This window comes from Myotis myotis, unplaced genomic scaffold (genome assembly GCF_014108235.1).
Source record: "Myotis myotis isolate mMyoMyo1 unplaced genomic scaffold, mMyoMyo1.p scaffold_m19_p_3, whole genome shotgun sequence".
NCBI lineage: Eukaryota > Metazoa > Chordata > Mammalia > Chiroptera > Vespertilionidae > Myotis > Myotis myotis.
In genome coordinates this window covers 144191469-144213291 of record NW_023416335.1, presented here as the reverse complement: position 1 = coordinate 144213291, position 21823 = coordinate 144191469, and the positions used below count along the sequence as shown (strand labels likewise).

Genomic DNA, 21823 nt, shown 5'->3' with positions numbered 1-21823 from the left:
TTTCACTATTCATAGTTATCTCTCTAAATGTAGGTCTGATGATGTCACTTCTTAATTCTAGCTTCCTCACTTGTCATAGAGGATCCTTGAGGATTTTATTCTTGTCTATCTGTCTCTGCTAATTATTAATCATTCACCTCATTATATCACCTTCTGCCACACAAACTTCTAATCTCCCTACAGATCAAGCTGTTTCAGACCTTCATGAGTTTTTCCAGATATGCCTTTCTGTCCAAAATGCCTCTTTGTGCTGTATGCCTCCAGAAAACTCACATCATCCTTAAAGATTCAACTCAAATGATCATGAGGTTTTCCTGCTTTTCCTAGACAGAACAAATCACAGCCTTCTGTGTAGTCACACTGTATCTTGAACCTACTTCCATTTGTAAGTATAGCAGGTGGTGTTTTAATACTTGTTTTTATCTTTGTCTCTTCTGTTACCACTATGAAATCATTGAAAGTCAGATTTATGTCTTTGTGTCTCTTCATTCCCAGAACCAGGTACACCATCTTGGATATAGCAGGTGTTCAATAAATATTTGTGGAACAAATTCTCTTATGTAATCTTCACAACCACATATGTTTACAAATGAGGGTGCTAAGGTCTAAAATGAGTGAGTAACCTGTTCAATGTCATAGTGAGTGGCAGATATTTTTCTTCCAGCTTAGGGCTCTTTGCAGCAGTGTGACTGTTTCTTCTCCGGGGAATACCAAAAGAGCCATTTACCTTCAGATCCATTCTCCTAAAAATGTGAATTTGCAACAGCATGGATGGACCTGGAGAGTATTATGTTAAGTGGAATAAGACTGTCAGAGAAAGACAAATACTACATGATTTCACTTATATGTGGAATCTAATTAACAAAATAAACAAAAATATTTGCCCTGTGATTTTTTTTTCTCCTTTAATGCCTATGAGCATTCTCCACTGCTTGAATTGGCTCAGGCTTGGCATTCATCTTCCTTGCCTGGTTTGATGTATACAAGTTTCTTTGATCTCAATTCAGATTATTCTGATTTTTTTTCTTTCTTTTCTGGTGACAAAGTGTCTGCCTGGTATTTCTCTGCTAAGATTAGTCAGCTTTCTAATAGGAACTTGCTGACAGCCCTACCTCTCAATAGTGCTTCCTGTTTTCCCACTCTTCACCTTGACTATTCACTTTTAGCCATTCAGACTTGATGGTCAGGCAGCCATTTTCAGACATCAAGGAATGTAATTTCTCAGGCGAATCTAATGCCATGATAAGAATTCTTAATAACTTCCTTTACATATATTACTAAATGCTAATATATGAAATGATAAAATAACAAGAAATAATAAAAAGAGTGAATTTTGAGACTTCACTTATATTTTAATACAAACTAAAATTTATTGTCAAAAGTTGGTTAGCACTTGGTTCCTTATCTTAGACCCAGGCTTTTGCTTGTAAAGTATATTGCTTTTGGATGTTCATTGTCACATTCCTTGCAATGTCTAAAGCTGATCTTTTTCGCTGGCCCACCAAACCAATTTTTTTTTCACTTCTCTGTCAATAGCCAGCTCCTTTTAAAAAAATTCCATCAAGTCCAGAAGCCATGTGGTTATGTCTTAATACTTCCCCTCCATCATCCACTAAAGCGACCAAGGCATCAAAGCATCAATGGCAGTTGCTTTTCCATTCAAAATATACAGATCCAACAGCCCTTCAGCAACAGCTTGTTTTAATTCATCTGCACTAAATCCCCACTTAGTGCAAGTGCCACTTTCTGTCTCCCATTCCAACATACAAGTCACCCTGTATACTGCAGATAACTTAGTTTCCCAAGACACTACTTTTACTAGGTCATTATGTCTGATGCTGCCTATTTATTAAGAACAAACTCTGCAACCTGAGAACTGAGGATTCAAAAAGAGTAGCTTTTTTTCATGTTTCCTCTGTCTGGATTTGCCCTTTTTATTTAGCTGCTTCTCCCCTTCATTTGAGTCACCCTTCACCCTTCAACAACCCACTTTAATGTCACTTAGTCTATGAAGTCTTTTCTGAACTAATTAATCACTTCGCCCTCTGTGTTTTATAGCATCCATCATATCATAATACAGTTAGCTTTTTATCTGTCATTCTCTTGTACTTTCTCTTTCACTTTTAAGGTTAGGGACTAGGCTTTCGTCATATATTTATCCCCTAAACACAGTACAATATCTGCCATAAAGTATGAATTTAATACAAATTGGTTGAGTGAATTTATGAATGAATAGATTAATAAAATAATAGTGGCTATTTTTCCATGTGTTATTCTTACCTCTGCATTTGCTTAAACTTTACTTTTCTGAAAAGCTTGCATTGTTATCCAAAAATTAAATTTAATATATTTTTGAAGAATAGTTCAATATGATATGATATGTTCAACATTATTAGAACTGTTTAAATGTAGACATGTATTTAACAATTCTAAGGAGTCTATATTAGAGTGGTAGGATTTATTGTTACTAATATTAAATTTGTAAATAGATGCTCCATTGTATCTTATTGTGCTACTTTTTGAAAGTAGAATAGTGCACAGTGTCCTTAAAATATGAAGTAGAATGAAAACTAACTGTTGAATGTGCACCCTAAGTATATTATTCCCTACACACACACACACACACACACTCACAGATCAGAACAAAAGCTACCTTTCCATTATACTTTCCATAAATAATTTTATTATTTTTATATATCTGATATATATGTGTATATATATATATGTAGATATATATGTATATATCTACAAAAAATAATTATATTATTTTCCCCAAAATTCTTTAGCATTTCTAGTCTGTAAGAGGAAACTATTATTTTATTTGCTGTGGCTAATTACTTTATTTTATCTCATCTCACATTATAGTCACTATTTACTTAACTTTATTTTTAAACTTCCATAGTCTCAGGTCCACAGTAGGCAATGGATCAGTACTTAGTAGTTTTTTGCTGTTATTATTGTTATTGATGATGATGAGGAGGAGGGTCCCAGCCAGGGACTGACAGGCTAAGATCATTTATTGTGACACAGGTCCTTATAAAAACTTAGCACCTTCTCTCCTGCATGCCCTTTGTAGTTTTGCTAAATTTGGTTTGCCTCTGGCAAGAATTTTCTTTTTTCCTTCTCAATTTAAGGTCTTCTCTCTTCTTAGTTTTGTGAGTGCTCTTCTGCCAGGCTTTCCTTCCTCTCCTCTCTGTCTCTCTTAATGCTTTTTCCCCCCTCAATTATACAATATTATTCTCTTCAACAATGTAGAATATATATATATATATGATTTACTAATTGATGTAACACTACTAAATTTAGACACTGCTTCTTGAAATTCTACTTACTAGGCAAGTAGTAAGTAGACGCATGAAGTGACATATCACATATAACTTACATTTGCTTAAATAAGAAAATTTCATTTTTGAAATTTACCTAAGATTTTATTTTTATAATTATAAAGCCGATTACTTTATACCACTTAAAAATCACATATATATAACCATTATATGTTTACTAAATTTTAATATTGATCAATATATAGTTATTGCTGCTAACTTTATAATTTGGATTAAATAAAGCATCATTTTAAGTTGATTTTACACTGTGCTTTTATGAGACATTTGAGTGACATAATGGTATGGGCAATCACTATTTGAAGATTCAAATATTTTACCTTCTCAATGGAAATCACCTCTTCAATTAGTTCTTCTTATAAAAAATGTTTATTGGTTAAGTTGAAATATAATTATACATTTCGTGATTCCTGCCATGAATTTCAACATCAAATAATTTTAATGTGTATTTTGAAATTGAGTAACAAGATTGCATGCCTACTTAAAAGTAGCATTAACATTTTTATTTTGGAAATACATTATTTTCTCTTTTATAATTTTGCTTTATAATGCACTTAAAATGAGCAATGTATATACCAGTCTTATTGTTCTTAAAATTTTAAATCACAAGGTCCACCTTCATGCTCTTTAATTTGTCTTACATGAAGAATTTAAGTCGAGAAAAAATACGGTATTAGTTTATGTCATATTTGTCAATTAATTTGTTGTAAGTTTGAACTTCTCACTGTGGCCTCTTTTTTAAAATTTTTATTTTTTAAAATATTTTTATTGATTTTAGAGAGGAAGGGAGAGGGAGAGGGAGAGAGAGATAGAAACATCAAGGATGAGAGAGAATCACTGATTGGATGCCTTCTGCATGCCCCATACTGGGAATCAAACCCGCAACCCAGGCATGTGCCCTGACCAGGAATCAAATCATTACCTCCTGGTTCATAGGTCAACACTCAAATCACCAAGTCACACCAGCTGGGCTCACTGTGGCTTCTTATGGTCGGAACAGTCTTCTGGAACTCAGAGTGACTTTGGATTCAGTCATTGGTCCATTGCCCCTCTGAGGGAGCAGAGACCAATGATGTGAAACTCTTAGGATAAAAAAGGACTGAAGAAATTAGATACATAGTCAATAGACTATAAAATAAGCTATTATAAAGTAAATCTTACAGTATATAGTTGGATGGCTAATTACTTGAATCATTGATTAAACATGCTAAATCACTGAGCCAGTAATGATGAGCAAAAATGTTTCTTTACAGCCAGATTTAAAGTAATACACATACATGCCCAATTAACTATTGTTTTTAGCATATTTATTTTCCATTTCTATTTTTTTTAAAGTCCAGGATTGATGTTCTCTCAGCTTGAAATTACAACTCACTAAGAAATAACACACTATTTATCTGCTGGCTCAAAACTAGGATGCTCCAGGAATGAATTCAGAATTAGCTAGAGCAATTTAAGTGTTGCCCTCTTTAATCTCGGTAATGATACTCAGGTCCCAATTATCTAGGGGCTATTTAGCCCTTGTTATCTCTTGCTACTTCTTTTTTCTTTCTCTCCTCCCTCAATGAAGGCAGGAGGCCAGGCGGAGGAATAGCTGGCAGCATTTTTTTTTTTTTGACAAAATCCAAGCTGTTTCTTTAAAGCAGCCTTCATAAAATAAAAAAAACAGAGATGTAATTTTTCTTTACAGATTATTCCTAACATAACAAATCAGCTTTTATTACAGAAAATGCTAATGTCTCAAGGATGAACAGAATAAAAGTCTCATAATTTTGTCTGTTTTCACAAGTTAATTTAATGGAATATTAATATCTACTGATCTTCATTTTATGTCCCTTATTCTGAATTCACATCCACATTATACATCCACAGATATTATAGTTTCATGTCAATAATGTTTTTTATTATTTATTGTGGCCTCCTGAAATAAATGTGTATGTGTAAGTGTGTGTGTGTGTGTGTGTGAGAGAGAGAGAGAGAGAGAGAGAGAGAGAGAGAGAGAGAGAGAGAGAGAGAGAGAGAGAGAGAGAAGAGAGACTGAGCTGTTCAATGGTACTAGAAATAAATGGTGTAAATAGCAAAATAGCACTGGAACCCTGAAATTTAGTTAATACTGAACTCAACTTAGAAGGTTATTTGGGACTGGGATTGTAGTCTTGACCATGCAGAATGCATGAATAAGCTTAGTCAGTTTCATTATGTGCCCACTGTCCAAATTTGCTTTAACCACTGTTAAAGTGCAGAGTCCACTGTTTCTATCTATTTGTAGTTCATTGATTTTGTTTCATGTGCTCAGATCAACCACTTTTATTTTAGACTAACTTAAGGGGCATTTTATATACTGGGTTCTCTTTAGAGTTAAGTCTTGCCATGTAGGCTGATGAACATCATCAATTAAGTAACACGGATTCTGTTCATGTTGTCACACACATTCTGTCATAACCATGAATCACCTTGTTATTGCCCTGTCTACTGTATTGCAGGAAAAACAGAGGTTTCTGACAGATGTTCTGCATGAAGTGATGCTGCTTGATGGCTTGGCCAGTTCCCATCCAGTATCACAGGAAGTGCTACAGGCAACAGATATTGACAGGGTGTTTGACTGGATCGCATATAAAAAGGTGAGAATAGGTAATACCCAAGTGCTAATTGGATATTTCACTAATCTGAGGAAGCCAAACTATTTCATGCTACATGTATTATATTCTTCTCTTCTTCCTGGTTCATAGAAATGAGACTGTGAGTTAGAAAATATTTAGAGTTACTAAGTTCGTGTTATTTTACGAGTTAGAACTTTGTTTTATAAATCAGTAAAATGAAGATGAATGTTTGCCAAATGCATAGAAATATTGGAACTATTAATGAATAAATGTTTGGAGACTGAATAAGAAATTGCTGTAGAAATGGAGTTATGTAAATGTCAGTTGTAATATTATTAATACTAGAGGCCCGATGCATGGAGATTCATGCAAGAATGGGCCTTCTTTGCCCTGGCTACCGGCACCGCCTTCGCTCTAGTCAGAGCTGCCTTTCTGCCTTTGCTCCAGCCCGGAGCTGCCTTTCTGCCTTCCCATGGGGCCCAGAGGCCGGGAGCAGCTGGGGCGGTGCTGAATGCCTGCATCATTGCCATGGTGTTCACAACGCAAGCATCCCGCCCCGTCCACTGCAGTTTGGCACCTGCGTATACTAATTAACCCACCATCTTTGTTGGGTTAATTTGCATACTCACTCCTGATGGGCTGGTGGGTGTCATGAAGGTAGGTCAATTTGCATCTTTCTCTTTTATTAGTGTAGAAGAGAACTGACCTATATACTGACAAATTATTTTTTCCTGAATGTCCCTTAAAAACTTACTTATTTTGACTGCAGATGCCAATGGGGGTATAGACAGTGATATGACATATATTTTAAAAACAATGTTTAAGGAATATTTGGGGGGTTAAGCAAGTTTCCTAGATTATAAGCATAATAAATGAAAATTTAAAGACTAGACTTCAAATGGCAGAGACTTTGGTCAAATGATCAGTCATCAAAATATGGTACACAATGAACTTTTTCCCATTGTTGCTTGGATTAGGATTTTCCTTATACCCCTTCTTTCAGTTCTAATTTTAGTAGAGCATGTGTATCTCACTGTTTAATACTTAGTAGCCATTTAATAATTATTAAAATGGTGTTAGAGTCTACTTTATTATTGGTGTATTGAATTGCATTTATGGGATTTCTATGTACTTTATTTATTTAATAATATTTTGTTTTTAAAAGTGTTAAAAGCAAGATAGTCTTTTTTCTTAAAAACAAGATATTTCTAATTATAACTAAAGATCAAATAATGATTCATCAGAATTCTTTGGTGCAGTAATTTAGATATATGGTTTTACATTCAAGTAATGACTATCTCAATGATTATTAGTTAATACTATATGCTATAATATGTAAGGATATACATAGTGCTACAAAATATCTGTTCAAGATACTGATCATCACATTGGCTCAGAAAGGGTATTTTCGATATTTTATAAAAATAAGTGAAAGTGTAGAATTATATTTAAAATCTATTAATTTTTATATATGAGGTTTTGGGCTAGATTTTGCTGGATATACATTCAGTTACTTAAACTGTATTGATTCTTGAAATATAATGCAAAAAAATAATTTAAGATAGTTTGAGATGAGTTTAGAGACATGTCCGTAGTTATTTCCCACCTACCACCAATTTTATGACTATTTGTAAATAACAACTTACTTCAGGATGAATATTAGAAAAATATTATTTTGAGTAAATATGTTACAAGTATGCTTTTAGACATAAATAACATCGATTCCAGCTTCATTATATTTGAATAATTACAAATTTATTCAAGAAGTTTAAGACACAAAACAGTAGGAAAGAGTAAAGATATAATTATTATTTTACCCTCTTTATATTTTGGTGCAAAGGCTTGCCATTTTACAAATGTGATAAACGAGCAAACTTTGCCATGATTCTTAGGACCATCATTATAATGACTACTAGATACTGTTTCTAGCCATGTATTTCTTTAAACTTTATTGAGGAAACAATTGACAAATGTAATTATACATATTAAAGTGTACAATGTGATGATTTAATATACATTGTGGGATGATTACTAATACATCCATGGGATGATAATTAATACATCCATCACCTCACACAGTTAACTTTTCTTTTGTGGTGAGAATGCCCAGGATTGACACTCAGCAATTTTCAAGTATGTGATACCATATTATTAACTACTAGAGGCCCAATGCACAAAATTTGTGCTAGAGTAGACCTTTGCCGCCCTGCTGCCTCGGCCCTTGCAGCCTCGGCTTTGTCCGGAAGGTCATCTGGATGGTTGTCCCGCTGTTTGGCTGTTCGGTCGATTTTCATATTACGCTTTTATTATTATAGATAGTCACCATGATATACATTAGATCATCAGAACATCTTCTCACTCCTAAAAATGTGTACGCTTGGACATATATCACCCCATTTCCCTCTTTCAATTGACCATGGCCATCACAATTATATTCTCTATTTCTATGAAATTGGCTTTTTAAAAAATTCTCATAGAAGTAATACTATATAATATTTGTCTTCCTCTGTCTGGCTTATTTTACTTAGCATAATAGCCTCCAGTTTAATTCATGTTGTAAATGGCAGGATTTCCTTCTTTTTGTGGCTGAATAGTGTAAAATATATGATATATTAGAGGCCCAGTGTATGAAATTCATGCATGGGTATGGTCCCTAGGCTTGACCTGCGATGAGGGCCATCTTCCCTGGCTCCCTGCAGCTGGCTTCTACCCCCACTGCCACCCACCCCTGGTTTCCTTTTTGCCATCAGGCAATCGGAGCCTGCCAGCCTGGGAAAGGGACCAAGAGTTTGTCAGTGCACCTCATAGTGACTGGTCGAGCAGTCGTTCTGGTCGTTCCGCCATTAGGGTCAATTTGCATATTGCCCTTTTATTATATAGGATAGAGGTCCAGTGCATGGGTGGAGGCTGGCTGGCCTGCCCTTATGGGAGCCCCGGATCAGGGTGGGGATCCCTGCTGGGGCCAGGGTGGGCTGGGGTGAGGGTCTATGGGTGGTTTGCAGGCTGGCCACATACCTGATCATGGTGGGGGTCCCTGCTGGGGGTCAGTGCCGGCTGGAGCGAGAGGCCACAGTCATTCTGGTCTCTGGTCATTCTGGTAGTTCTGTCATTTCATTCCCTGGGCTTTTATTATATAGGATTTTCTATATTAATTAATTCATTGAAAGACTCTTTCTTTTGTATTTTGCCAATTGTGAATCAATGCTAAAATGAACATGGGTTTGTAGATAGATATTTTTAAGATACTGATTTCAGTTCCTTCAGATATACCCCTGAGTGGGATTGCTAGATCACATCGTAGTTCTATTTTTAATTTCTTGAGGAACTTCCATATTGTTTTCATAATGGCTGTACCAATTTACATTCTCAGCAGCACTGTATAAGGGTGACCTTTACTTCCCAACCTTGCTGGCATTTGTAATCTCTTGGCTTTTTCATAATGGGTATGAGGTGTTAGCTCATTGTGGTTTTGATTTGCATTTTCTTAAAAATTAGTGATGTTGAGCCCCTTTTCATATACCTGTTGGCCATTGTATGTCTTCTTTTCAGGTTCGTTGCCCATTTTTAATTGGATTACTTGTTATTTTGCTATTGAGTTATATGAGTATTTTATATATTTCAGATTTTAACCCCATATCAGATATGTGGTTTGCAAATGTTTTCTCCCATTCTGTAGTTTGCCTTTTGAGTTTATCGATTGTTTCTGTTGTTGGGCCAAACCTCTTTAGTTTGATGTAGTCCTAATTGTTGTTTTATTTTTTGTTTGTTTTTTAGCTCTTGTTGCCTGTGCTTTTGGTATCTTATCTAATCTTTGCTTCGACTAATGTCAAGGATATTTTCCCCGTTGTTTTCTTCTAGGAGTTTTATTGTTTCAGGCTTACACTTAAGTCTTTGATTCATTGTGAGTGAATTTTTTTTGAGTAGTATATGAAAGGAGACCAGTTTAATTCTTTTGCATATGGATATTCAGTTTCACACCATTTATTGAAGAGACTATCCTTTTCCCATGTATGTTCTTGGTGCTCTTGTCAAAAATTAGTTGACCATATATGCATGGATTTATATTTGGACTCTATTTCATTCCACTGGTTCTATGTACCTGTTTTCGTTTGTTTGTTTTTGTTTTTTGCAAGTACCATTCTGTTTTTATTACAATCTATATATATATAAAAGCCTAAGCGACTATCACAACTGAAACAACCAAGTGGACGACCAAACAGGCTAGGAGGAACGACCAGGCTGGCAGAGGGGTTAGTGAGGGACAATCAAATGAATGAGCAGCAGGCTGCAAAGATAGTGGTGCCCATAGCCAATAAGGGGGGAATGTGCTAATTGACTGCCACACTCTCAAAGATGGCAGCACCCACGGCCAATAAGGAGGGAATATGCTAATTGACTGCCACACTCTCAAAGATGGTGGCGCCCACAGCCAATATGGAGGGAATATGCTAATTGCTGCCACGCCCTCAAAAATGGTGGCACCATAGCCACAAGATGGTGGTGCTCAGTTCCCTCAACGCTGCTGGGACAGCAGGCGTGTGGTAAGGTCGGGCCCACACCCAGGCATGCCTGGCTGCTCTGCGCTCCTGCCTCCAGAGTCCCCCAGTCCCTTCAGCCCCCCAGCTGCCCAGGGTCAACCCGAGGTGCAGGTAACCAGGGCTGGCTGAGGCTTGCACTGCCAGCAGTGGCAGCAGCAGAGGTGTGATGGGAGCATCGCCTTCCCCTGATCACCGGGTCACCTCCGACCCCTGGGGGCTCCCAGACTGTGAGAGGGGACAGGCTGGGCTGAGGGACCCCCCCTCCAGTGCATGGATTTTCATGCACTGGGCCTCTAGTAGCTTTATAATATAGCTTAAAATTAGGGAGTGTGATGCCTATAGCTTAGTTGTTTTTTAGGATTTCATGATTGCTTTGACTATTTGAGGTCCTCTCTGGTTCCACATCAATTTTAAGATAATTCACTGGAGATTTGATAGGGCTTGCATTGAATTTGTAGATCACTTTGTGTTGTCTGGATATTTTAACAATATTATTTCTTCTCATTCAAGAACATGGATATCTTTCCATTTATTTGTGTCTTCCTCAATTTCTTTCTTCAGTGTCATTATTTTTCAGTGTATAAATCTTTCACCTCCTTGGTTAAATTAATTCCTAAGTATCTTATTGCTTTTGATGATTTTGTATATAGGATTGCTTTCTTAATTTCTCTTTCTTATAGTTCATTGATAATGTATAAAAACTGAACAAATTTGTTTGTTGAATCAATCGATTTTATAGCCTTCAATTTTATTCAATTTATTTATTAAGTGTAACATTTTTTTTGGTGGAATCCTTAAGGTTTTCTGTCATCTACAAAGATAGATGATTTTATATCTTCCTTTCTGATTTGATGCCTTAGTTTCTTTTAAAAAAGTAATTAATCAATTAAAAATTATCTTTTTCTTTTTTTGCTTAGTTGCTATGGCTAGGACTTTCAGTACTATGATGAATAGAAATGGGGAGATTGGGCAGCCATGTCTTATTCCTGATCTTAGAAAAAAGTCTTTTGGCGTTTCACCACTGAGTGTGATATTAGTTGTGGGTTTGTTTTCATGTCTAGCCAAGTATCTTTATGCTGAAAGTACCACTGATAATAGTATCCTTACCACATGTTTTCAAGTGATACTAAGATGTACTCATTTTCAATGAAGACTTCTAAAGAAAAAAATTTCTTTTTTTTTTGAGCAGCTATAGTGAGATATAATTAAAGTATGATAAACTGAACATTTAAAAGGTATAATTTGACATGTTTGACATATATGTACACAATGAAAACATCTCCAAGTTAATGAATATATCATTAGCAATTTGCTCATGCCTCTTTATAATTTATCTTCCCATCCCCATTCACTCTTTCATTGATCAACATTTTCACTATAGATTAAATTGCATTTTCTAGAATTTTATATAAATGGAATCATACAGTATGCACTCTTTTTTTGTTTGCCTTCTTTTACTCCTCAGAATTTTCAGATACATTCATGTTGTAGTATATATGGATATAATACAATTTGTTTATTCACCTGAATATTTGGGTTGTTTCCAGTTTATACTGTTACTAATAATCTTGCTCTGAACACTTGTGTACAGGTCATTGCATGTGTACTTACTTTTATTTATCTTGGGTAAACACCTAGAAGTAGAATGTTCAGATGATATGATAGGTATGTTTAATGTTTTAAGACTGCTGAATGAACTGTTTTCTAAAGTAGTTGTACCATGACACATTCCCACAGGCAGTATACAGGGTTCTACTTTCTCCACTTCTTTCCCAACACTAACTAGATATAATCAGTGATTTTAGTGTAGATATTATAAGGTATTTCATTGCAGTTATAAATTACATTCTCCTAATGGCTAATGCTATTGACCATTTTTTTTCTCATTTTTTTATTCTCCCTCACATGTCTTCCTTGGTGAAGGGCCAGTTCAAATCATTTGCTCAATTTTTAAAAATTTGGGCTGTTTTCTTACTATAAAATTTTGAGGGTTATTTATATACTCTGAATCAGGTTCTCTATCAGGCACATGATATGCAAATAATTTTTCTCCCAAATAGTGACCTGTCTCTCATTTTCATGTCAGTGTTTTTCCTAAAATCAATAGGTGTTAATTAATTATATTTTATCATCTTTTTTTTTTTTTTTTAAGTGATAGTGCTCTTGGTGTCATACTTAAGAAATCTTTGATTAACTCAAGGCTATATGGGTTTTTCTTTTGTCTTTTTGTTTTTTCTTCTATAAATTTTATAGTTTTAGGTTTATATTTAGATCTATGATTTATTTGAGTTAATTTTTACATATAGTGTGAAGTTTGAATTGAATATATTTTTATTTTTTTAAAATATGGATATCCAATTTTTCAAGAACCATTTCCTGAAAAGTTTATCCTTTTTTCCCTGGTTTGGCTTTGCATATTTGTTGAAAATCAGTGGACTATGTATGTGTGAGTCTATTTTTCTAAGTAATATAGTTTTCAGTGAATAAATCTTTGTATTTATTCCTAAATATTTCATATTTTCAGGCTATTGTAAATGGTACTGGTTTTAATTTCCATTTATTATTATTTTTGTTCTATGTAGAAATGCAATTTATTTTTGTATGATTATCTTATAAAATGTTAAGTAGAAGAAGTGAGAGCAGGCATCTCTATATTGTTCCTGATTTTAGGAGTGATATATTCACTCTTTCACCATTAGGTATGATTTTTCCTCAAATATTTTATAAATACCATTTATCAGGTTAAAAGAGTTTCATTGTGTCCTGACATTACTGAGAATTTTTACCTGAAATGTATGCTGATTCCAACAAATCCTTTTCCCCTATCGATCAAGGTAGTTATATTTTTGTTTTTGTTGCTTTACTTTATAATATGTGAATTATAGTGATTGATTTTTGAATGTTAGATTATCCTTGAATTTATGAGACAAATGCCATTTGATCATAATGCATTTTTAATATATATTGTTGGATTCAATTTGCTGAAAATTGTTTTGAAAATTTGCATCTATATTCAGTAGGGATATTGGTCTGTAGTTTTTCTTTTTTCTTCTTGTAATGTCTTTGTCTGGTTTTCTTCATGCTATAATGCTAGCCTCATAGAATGTAAACTATTCTTTTTCAAGTTTCCTGGAGAATTTAAGTAGAATTTATATTCTTTCTTTATTAAATATTTGATAGAATTTATCAGTACAGCAATCTGGGCCTGGAATTTTCTTCATGGGAAGATTTAAAAAAATATCTTTTAATTAATTTTTAGAGAGAAAGGAAGGGAGAGGAATAGAGAGATAGAAAGATCAATGAGAGAGGAGCATCATCAATCAGCTGCTTCCTGCACGGCCCCTACTGGGGTTTGAGCCCAAAAACAGGACGTGTGCTCTGACCTGGAACCAAACCAACAACCTCTTGATTTCTGGGTCGATGCTCAACCACTGAGCACACCTGTCAGGCAGGGAAGATTTTTAACTAATGGTTTCATTAATATACCAGAGGCCCGGAGCATGAAAATTAATGCAGTGGAGGGAGGGTTCCTCAGCCTGGCCTGCCCCCTCCCACAGTCCAAGAGCCCTCGGGGGGGGGGGGGTGACCCAGCAATCAGGGGAAGGCGATGCCCCCATCACATCTCTGCTGCTGCCACTGCTGACAGCACAAGCCTCGGCTGGTCCTGGTTATCTGAGCCTCGGGCGGCTCTGGGTGGCTGGGCAGCCACCATCCGAGGTTTGCCAGCACCTCAGGCCGGCCCTGGGTGGCTGGGGGGCTGAGGGCGGGTCCGGTCGCACCATGTGCCTGCCGCCCCCCTGGCTGGGCTGAAAGAATTGTGGGACTCTGGCAGGGCTGAGGGGACTGGGCGCCACCATCTTGTGGCTATGTGTGCCTCCATCTTTGTGATAGTGTGATGGTCAATTTGCATATTTACTCTTTATTAGATAGGATAGCAGGTTATTCAGTTTATGTTTTCTTAAGTAATCTTTAGTAATTTGTATGTTTTCAAGGATTTGACCCATTTCATCTAAGATGTTTAATTTATTGGAATAAAGTTGGCCATGATATATTCTCTTATTGTTTTAATCATCACAGCATCTCTAAAAATGCAACTTCTTTTATTCCAGATATTATTATTTTTGTCTTATTCCTTTTTCTTAGCCTAGCCAGAAGTTTATACGTTTTAATTTTAAAAATCTAGTTTTTGGTTTAGTTGATTTTTGCTTTTACTGGCTATTTTATAGACTTATCTTTCTAATCAATATTATTTCCTTTTATATACTTTGGGTTTAACTTGTCCTTCTCTGATTTCTTAAGGTACACACTAAGGTCTTTAGTTGGAGACCTTTCTTCTATTATAATTCAGATGTTTATTGCATAAATGTCCTCCTAAGTGTATTACCAATGGCATGCTCCAAGTTTTGCTATATTGGGGTTTCATTTTCATTCACTTTAAAATACTTTATAATTTCACATTTGATTTATTAATTGCTCCATGAGTTATTAAAAATGCATTTTTTTTAGCTTACACATATTTGACAATTTTCCAGGAAGTTTTTTGTTATTTATTTTTTATTTAATTTTATCATGATCAGTAAACTATATTCTGTATGTCATGAATCTTCTTAGAATTTGATGTCTGTTGGTAAATGTATCACACATGCACTTCAAAAGAATGTGTATTTCATTCTTGTTGGCTGGAATGTTTTATAAATAGCAATTAGGTCAAGTTGGTTGATAAGAGTTGTGTAAGTCTCCTATATTCTTATTGATTTTTTTGTCTACTTGTTCATCATGTTTACTTGATGGGCCCTCATTGTTTGGATTCATGCACATGGTACTAAATCAAACATCTAAAAATTTAGTAAAAAATAGTGAACCCTGTTCCTGCTAGCATGTATGGAAAATAATTTTCAAATGTAAATGTGCAAAAATAAAAACAAGAACAAGTTGGCTGTAATATCAGGGACTTCATTTTGACTGTTTCTCTACCAGTCCTTAATGTATATTTAGTGCCTTTGTTCGGTTCTCCAACTTGGCTTCTCTCAAGTTCTTTCTAGTAGTAAATTGGCATGTGGGTAATATGCAATAACCAATTTAACTTTGTAGATGGAATGAGTAAACCATTTATGAATGTATGACAGGTAATGTGGATAATTATACAACCATAAATAATACCAATTGCTAAGGTTTATTGAATGATTATTTTGTGATTGGCACTGTGCCAAATTCTTTACATTTAACTCATTTAATTACCATAATCCTCTTTTGGGGATATTATTTTCATTTTAAAATTGAGTCATGATCAATCCAAGGATATGTTGGCCAGAAAACCAGGTTCTAGTGCCAACATTCTTGCTACTACCATATTTAATCAACAACTCTGGTTGCAGCACTTATTCTGAAATCATGTGTAAGCCTCTGCTTATGTTCCAGGCACTGTGTGCTGAGTGCTAGGTATAACAATCAATAAGATATAAAGGACAGACAGCTTATAAATATCAATGCAGTTACATATAAGTTTTATCAGCAGTATTTCCATTTTAAATGTAGAAACATAACTCAAGCCATCTTAAGCAATAGAAAGGAATTTGTTGACTGAATAACTGATAAGCCTGAGATTTAGTATAAGCTTTAGGAATGGTTAAATCCAGGTATTTAAGCAGTGTCATCAGAAATCTACTTTTCATCAGCTTCATGGCTCTTTGCCTCTATCTGACATAATTTCTAGGTAATTCTTAGAGAGGTGGTCCCAAACAAGTTTGGCTGAATGAGTCCTCAATATTATGATCCTAATGAGCTCAGAGAAAAAGTAAACTTCCTGCCTCACAACAGAATCTATTTTTGTTCCCTCAAAGGGCTATGGTTTGTTCTGATTAGGTAATAGATCACTGTGGACAGTCCCTATGTCGTGGGCCAGAGATTACCTATGGACATTCTGACTGGCCAGCAAGTCTAATAAGCTCATCCTCTGGTGGGAGAGATTGATAGGCCATGGAATTGGAAGGCCCACTGAAGTCACTTGAAGTAGGGATTCAAAAGAAAAGGATGGTTAGAAAAAAGTAGTGGATGCCAACATCAAAATCTTAGGAATTATGATAAAAATAAGAATAAGATGTAGTTATGTGGGTAAGCAGAAGGAGAGTGATAAAAAGGCTCAAAAAAAGAACCCTTTTGCAGAGAAGGTTCATAAAAGGAACACAATAGTGATTGAGTAAAATATCAAGGATTTCACATGATCATAGAACACCAAGGGTTTGGGGTAGTTAGTAGATTGGTTTGGAAGATAAGCTGGTAAGAACTTGGAGACCTCTTATGTGATAGTAAGCAGTTTGACCTTTATTCAGCAGGTCAGAATTGCATTCTAGAAAGAATAGTCCTATAGTTGTGGTAGAGATAGAAATAACATGATAGATCTGGAAATTTCAGAAAATATTGTTGTGTCTATAGTTGTAGCATGTAGAACTTATGATTTTTTTATACTCTACTATGTAGCACTTAACAAAAACTTCTTGCCACTGCCCTTCCATGCTCTCCCCGCAAAGATCCCTGTTACTAGACAATATTAACCTCTGCCGAAAGTCAACTTCTCATTGCATCAGCGTTTTGCTGGCTTAACTTCTCTCATTATACTAATTGTTCCCACTTCTGTTTTTTGTTATTCTTCCTGCATAGTAATTTTATTATACTTTAAATCACTTGTTATACAAAAATGTATTATAAGGGTGGAGAAGATTATAGAGAAATAAAGATTAGGAGCTAACAGATCAGATACTAATTTTTGTGGATTTAAATTAAAGAACTGTGTTTTTTGCAGAAATACCAAGTAATGTTCAACATGGATCATATCAAGGCCACACTGATTATATGAATTTTAAAAAAACTAAAATTACATACATATTTTTAGAATGGGGAGAGAAAAAGGTAAGAACTAGTCTGCAAGGTAAAAGAGTTGAAAGCATTACATCTAATAAAATGGTTCTCTAGTAACAAGTTTTCCATTTTAATAGTAGATTAAAAATGAGGATGCTTTTGTCCTCAAAGTATAATGAAAATAAGAAAATACTGTGCAAAGATAGGAAGACTGGAAAAGATAGATTAACATGGTTTCTTTTCTCTAAAAGCACAAAGGGAGATATGAATTAATGACCCAATGACCTGGGTGATGAAAAAAGTGAAGGCTCATTAAATTTACATATGATGCCAAGTTGTGGACGATTGCTACAAGCTTGGGAGAGAGGAGCATATTTCAATATGACTTAAGCACATTTAAAGAGGATACTTTAAAAATAAAAAACACTTTTTTTGCAATTCTTATATCAAGGTTGATATATTTTAGTTATTAAAATGAAGTTACACAGAGTGAAAGGAAAGAATTGGCAAGCTGAGAAAAATCCACAAGGGATCATGGGGAACATGAATAAAAAGGGATGTGTGGCAATTCAACTTGTAATATTCTACCAGCATTCTAGGTGTACCGGTTAATAATGCTGATTTTGTAATCAAAGAAAACATGATAATTTCAAGAGAAACATCAAAAGTGCTTTATTCAAAGTAATGTCCATCGCTAGCTACACATTTCCCCCATCTTCAGGTAATTTGTGGACACCATCCCGATAGAACTTTTCTTGTTTTGAGGCAAATCATTCAGAGACCCAATTTTCCACTTCTTCGTATGTTTTGAAGTGCTGCTCAGAAAGTGCGTGTGCCATCGATTGGAACAAGTGGCAATCTGAAGGAGCAAGGTCTGGTGAATATGGCGGGTGGGTTAATACTTCCCAGGCAAGATATTTTAACATGTCTTTAACTGGTTTTGAAGTGTCTGATGGTGCGTCATCATGAAGCAAAATTACTTTGCCAGGTCTTCTTGCACATTCTGGTTGTTTCATGATTAAAGTGTAGTTCAAATTGATCATTTGTTGTTGGTAGCGATCAGTATTAACGGTTTCACCTGATTTTAGAAGCTCATAATACATCACACCTTCCTGATTCCACCAAACGCAGAGCATTGCCTTCTTTCTGAAGTGATTTGGCCTTGCAGTCAATGTTGATGGTTGACCTGGATCAACCCATGATTTTGTGCATTTGGGATTCTCAAAATAAAACCACTTTTCATGCCAATTCGATGCCAAAAAGACTTTCTTTCGTGCCGTTGAAGCAACATTTTACTGATGACTTTTCGGTTTTCCTTTTGTCTTTCGTTCAGTTGATGTGGCACCCATTTCCTTCCTTTAAAATCTTTCTCATTGCTTGTAAATGATCAGAAATTGTTTGCTGAGCAACGTGTAATCTTTCTGCAAGTTGTTTTTGAGTTTGACACACATCTTCAACAATAATGCTTGCAATTGTTGGTCTTCAAACTTTTTTGGTTGACCTGGATGTTCTTCGTCTTTCACATCGAAATCATCACTTTTAAAGTGTTTCAACCAGCGTTCACAAGTATTTTGAGATGGAGCATGTTCACCATAAGTTTCCTGGAGTATATGATAACTTGTTCTTCAAAATAAAGTAATTAATTAAAACTTCCCACAAATGTTCTTTTTTTGTCATGGGATTGGATATTTTTAAGCGTAAAGATATCTATGATGTTAATACCTTTAGCAAATTTGACATATAAAGTTTTGAAGCTTGGTGTCAATACAACAAAATGGCATACATATCAAATCACATATATATCAAGATATGTGTAACTCTATCTATTGAAAAAAATCTGCATTTTAACTGGTACACCTAGTATTCCAGACTTAAAGTTTAAAAATATTTATATGGCCAAAGAGGAAAATATATACAGTTTTTATCATTTTTAGAGGTGAATATGAAAAGGCCAATGAGTCATTTTCACTATTGTTTCTTCTGATACCAGGTTCTGCATCCACAGCATCCTGTTAGCCAGGTCATGATTAGTACAGGGAGGGCACATGCTAACCTTCTATATGGGACGAGTTGTTTCTCCAGGGAAAGAATAAAATGGCACCTTCCATCAAGAAAATAACTACTGCTGGACATAAAACACATGAAATAAAAATAGTAATTATACTAAGTAACAGCAAGTCATATTTGTAGTTTAATGAGCACTTGCTACATACAGGCATCTTGTGAAACTTTGCATGTATTATGTATTATCCCCATTTACTTCCAACAGAAACTTGGAATGTAGGCATTTTAACCCATTTTTAATGATGAGAAAACTGAGATGAAAAGGTTATTTTCACAGGGTTAGACATCTAGCAAGTGAACAAGCCAGGACTTGAAGTCAGATCTGTCTAACTCCAAATTCTGCGCTCTTATTCTAAAACTTTTCACCAATAACTAAATATAACTTTTAAGGAAAGTTATGATATGAACCATCTCAGTGGATGGCAACTCCATCTTTGAGCCTATCTTTTGTTTGTTCATTGTATTTGTGGAAATCTTGTTGTCCCTGCTGTCGAAGTATTTCTAGAATCTGACCTCTTCTTCCCACCATTACTGTTGCCACATGGTCTGAATCACCAATGTATTGCCATATCGTTTTCTAAAAGCTTTCTTTTTTTTTGAATCCTGCTCCCTATAGTCAGTTTCCTTTCAATCAGTTATTCAGAGTGATCTCTTTTGAAACCTAAGTCTGATAGTGCCACTTCTTTGCTTGAAATCCTACCCACCAAAATGAGAAAAGGTGGTCTTTGCAATGACTCACAAGGCCTTATCTGATCTCTACTCATCCCATTTTCCCCAAGACCCCATAGACTCCTGACCCTCCTTTTATCTGCTATCCTTTTCACTTCATCTGTTATTGCTGTCCCTTAACTCATGGTTACTCCTGCTTTACTAGCTCTCTTGCTTCCCACGAAATCACCTCCCTCCCACACTAGGGCCTTTGAACTGGCTGTTTCCTCTGTAGGGAATGATGTTACTCCTTAGATCAACATGGTTCTAACTTGTTCTCCTTGAAGCCTTTATTTAAATGTCACCTACTTAAAGAGATCACCCATGTTAGTGTCAGTTGACACCATCATTCTTTTCTTCACCTATTTCCCTTAGTCTGGTCCGCCCACTGTTTTGTCTCATTGTGCGGATCACCTTCTAACAGGTTATACGATTTATTCAATATTATGTTTACTATATTACCTGGCTTCCCACTTTCCCTGTGAGATGCAAGTGACAGATCTATGGCTAGTTTTCATTGTTTTCCAGTATTCATTCTACTGCCTGCATGCACTCAGTAAGTATTCATTGCGTTGAATTAAAATAAATGTCAGAGAAGCAATACAAACAAAACGTTGTGGTGTTTCAGAGGGGAAGATCCCATCTGTTTAAAAGAATTAAGAAAGAGAGTTGGCACTTGAAATAGGATTAGAGTTTTTGATGTAATTCCATATGAATTCCAGACGGGGAGGAAATTATGTTGCCCAGTCATTCTGTTTTCTAATGGCTTCGGTCACAAGTGGCCTGACCCTTCAGCCCTGGACCTCAAGGGGTCCCTATCCTGTCAGCTCAGCTCTTCTCCTGTGATTTCTGCACTCTCCTGCCTCAGGCACAATCAGTCCCCTGTTCTGCAAGTTTCTCCAGCTTTTATTCTTCTAAACAGTCCTTCTTAGCCTTGCTTTCTCTTTTACAGTCAACTACATACATATTACCAAGTGAATGTAATTACTGCCTTGTCCTCTCTGACACTTTTGTACATACTTCAACTATACAGTATCTGATGCATTGTATATAGCTATTTAGGTTAACTATAGCACTTGTGGTCATTTCTGTTAAATACGTGGACAGCAGGCTTTTGGTCAGGTATATAATAGCAATAATACAAGTGGCAGAAATAATAGTATCAATTGCTTTTGAAGGCCTATTTTTCCACTGGATATCCACTTAATAATCTCCATTAATCTTCCACCCTGTAAAATAGATATTGTTATCTCTAATTTACATAAGAATAAACAGAGGCCCAGGGGTTTTAAGGATATCCTCAGGCTCCCAGGGGTCAGAGCTGGGATTCACTTATCACTGTTTCTAACTCATGCCTTTTCCACTCGACCAGCACACTTTCTTTAACTAATTACCTATTATGCCACTGTTTCAATAGGAAATATGATTTGAGTTACAGTCTTTTGACATATACTAATGGAAGGGATTTTACCTGAATGAAAAGTGCCATATTTTAAAATAAGTAATGTACTGGCATGCAAATGAAAAATAAGGGTTATAAAATCTGGGAAGTAATAATCACTGGTTATGATCATCTTGTAAAGGAAATGTGAACAAGCTTAAAAGACTGAGAAAAATTAAGCAAAGAACAGAGAGAGGGATGGAGGGGAAGATTGATTTAGAAACAATTGGAGAGAAAACCCTATCAGAAAAGCTAAGGAAATGAATATGCCCACCC

General features: G+C 35.4%; 1 protein-coding gene across 1 annotated transcript in view; it reads left to right on the top strand.

The window, feature by feature from the left end:
• TRHDE (thyrotropin releasing hormone degrading enzyme) overlaps window positions 1–21823 on the top strand; it is a 390978-nt gene that overhangs the window by 220385 nt on the left and 148770 nt on the right. Inside the window, exon 6 of the mRNA XM_036300799.1 lies at window positions 5825–5962. Coding sequence (XP_036156692.1) covers window positions 5825–5962 — 138 coding nt within the window. The remainder of the gene's footprint in view (window positions 1–5824; window positions 5963–21823) is intronic.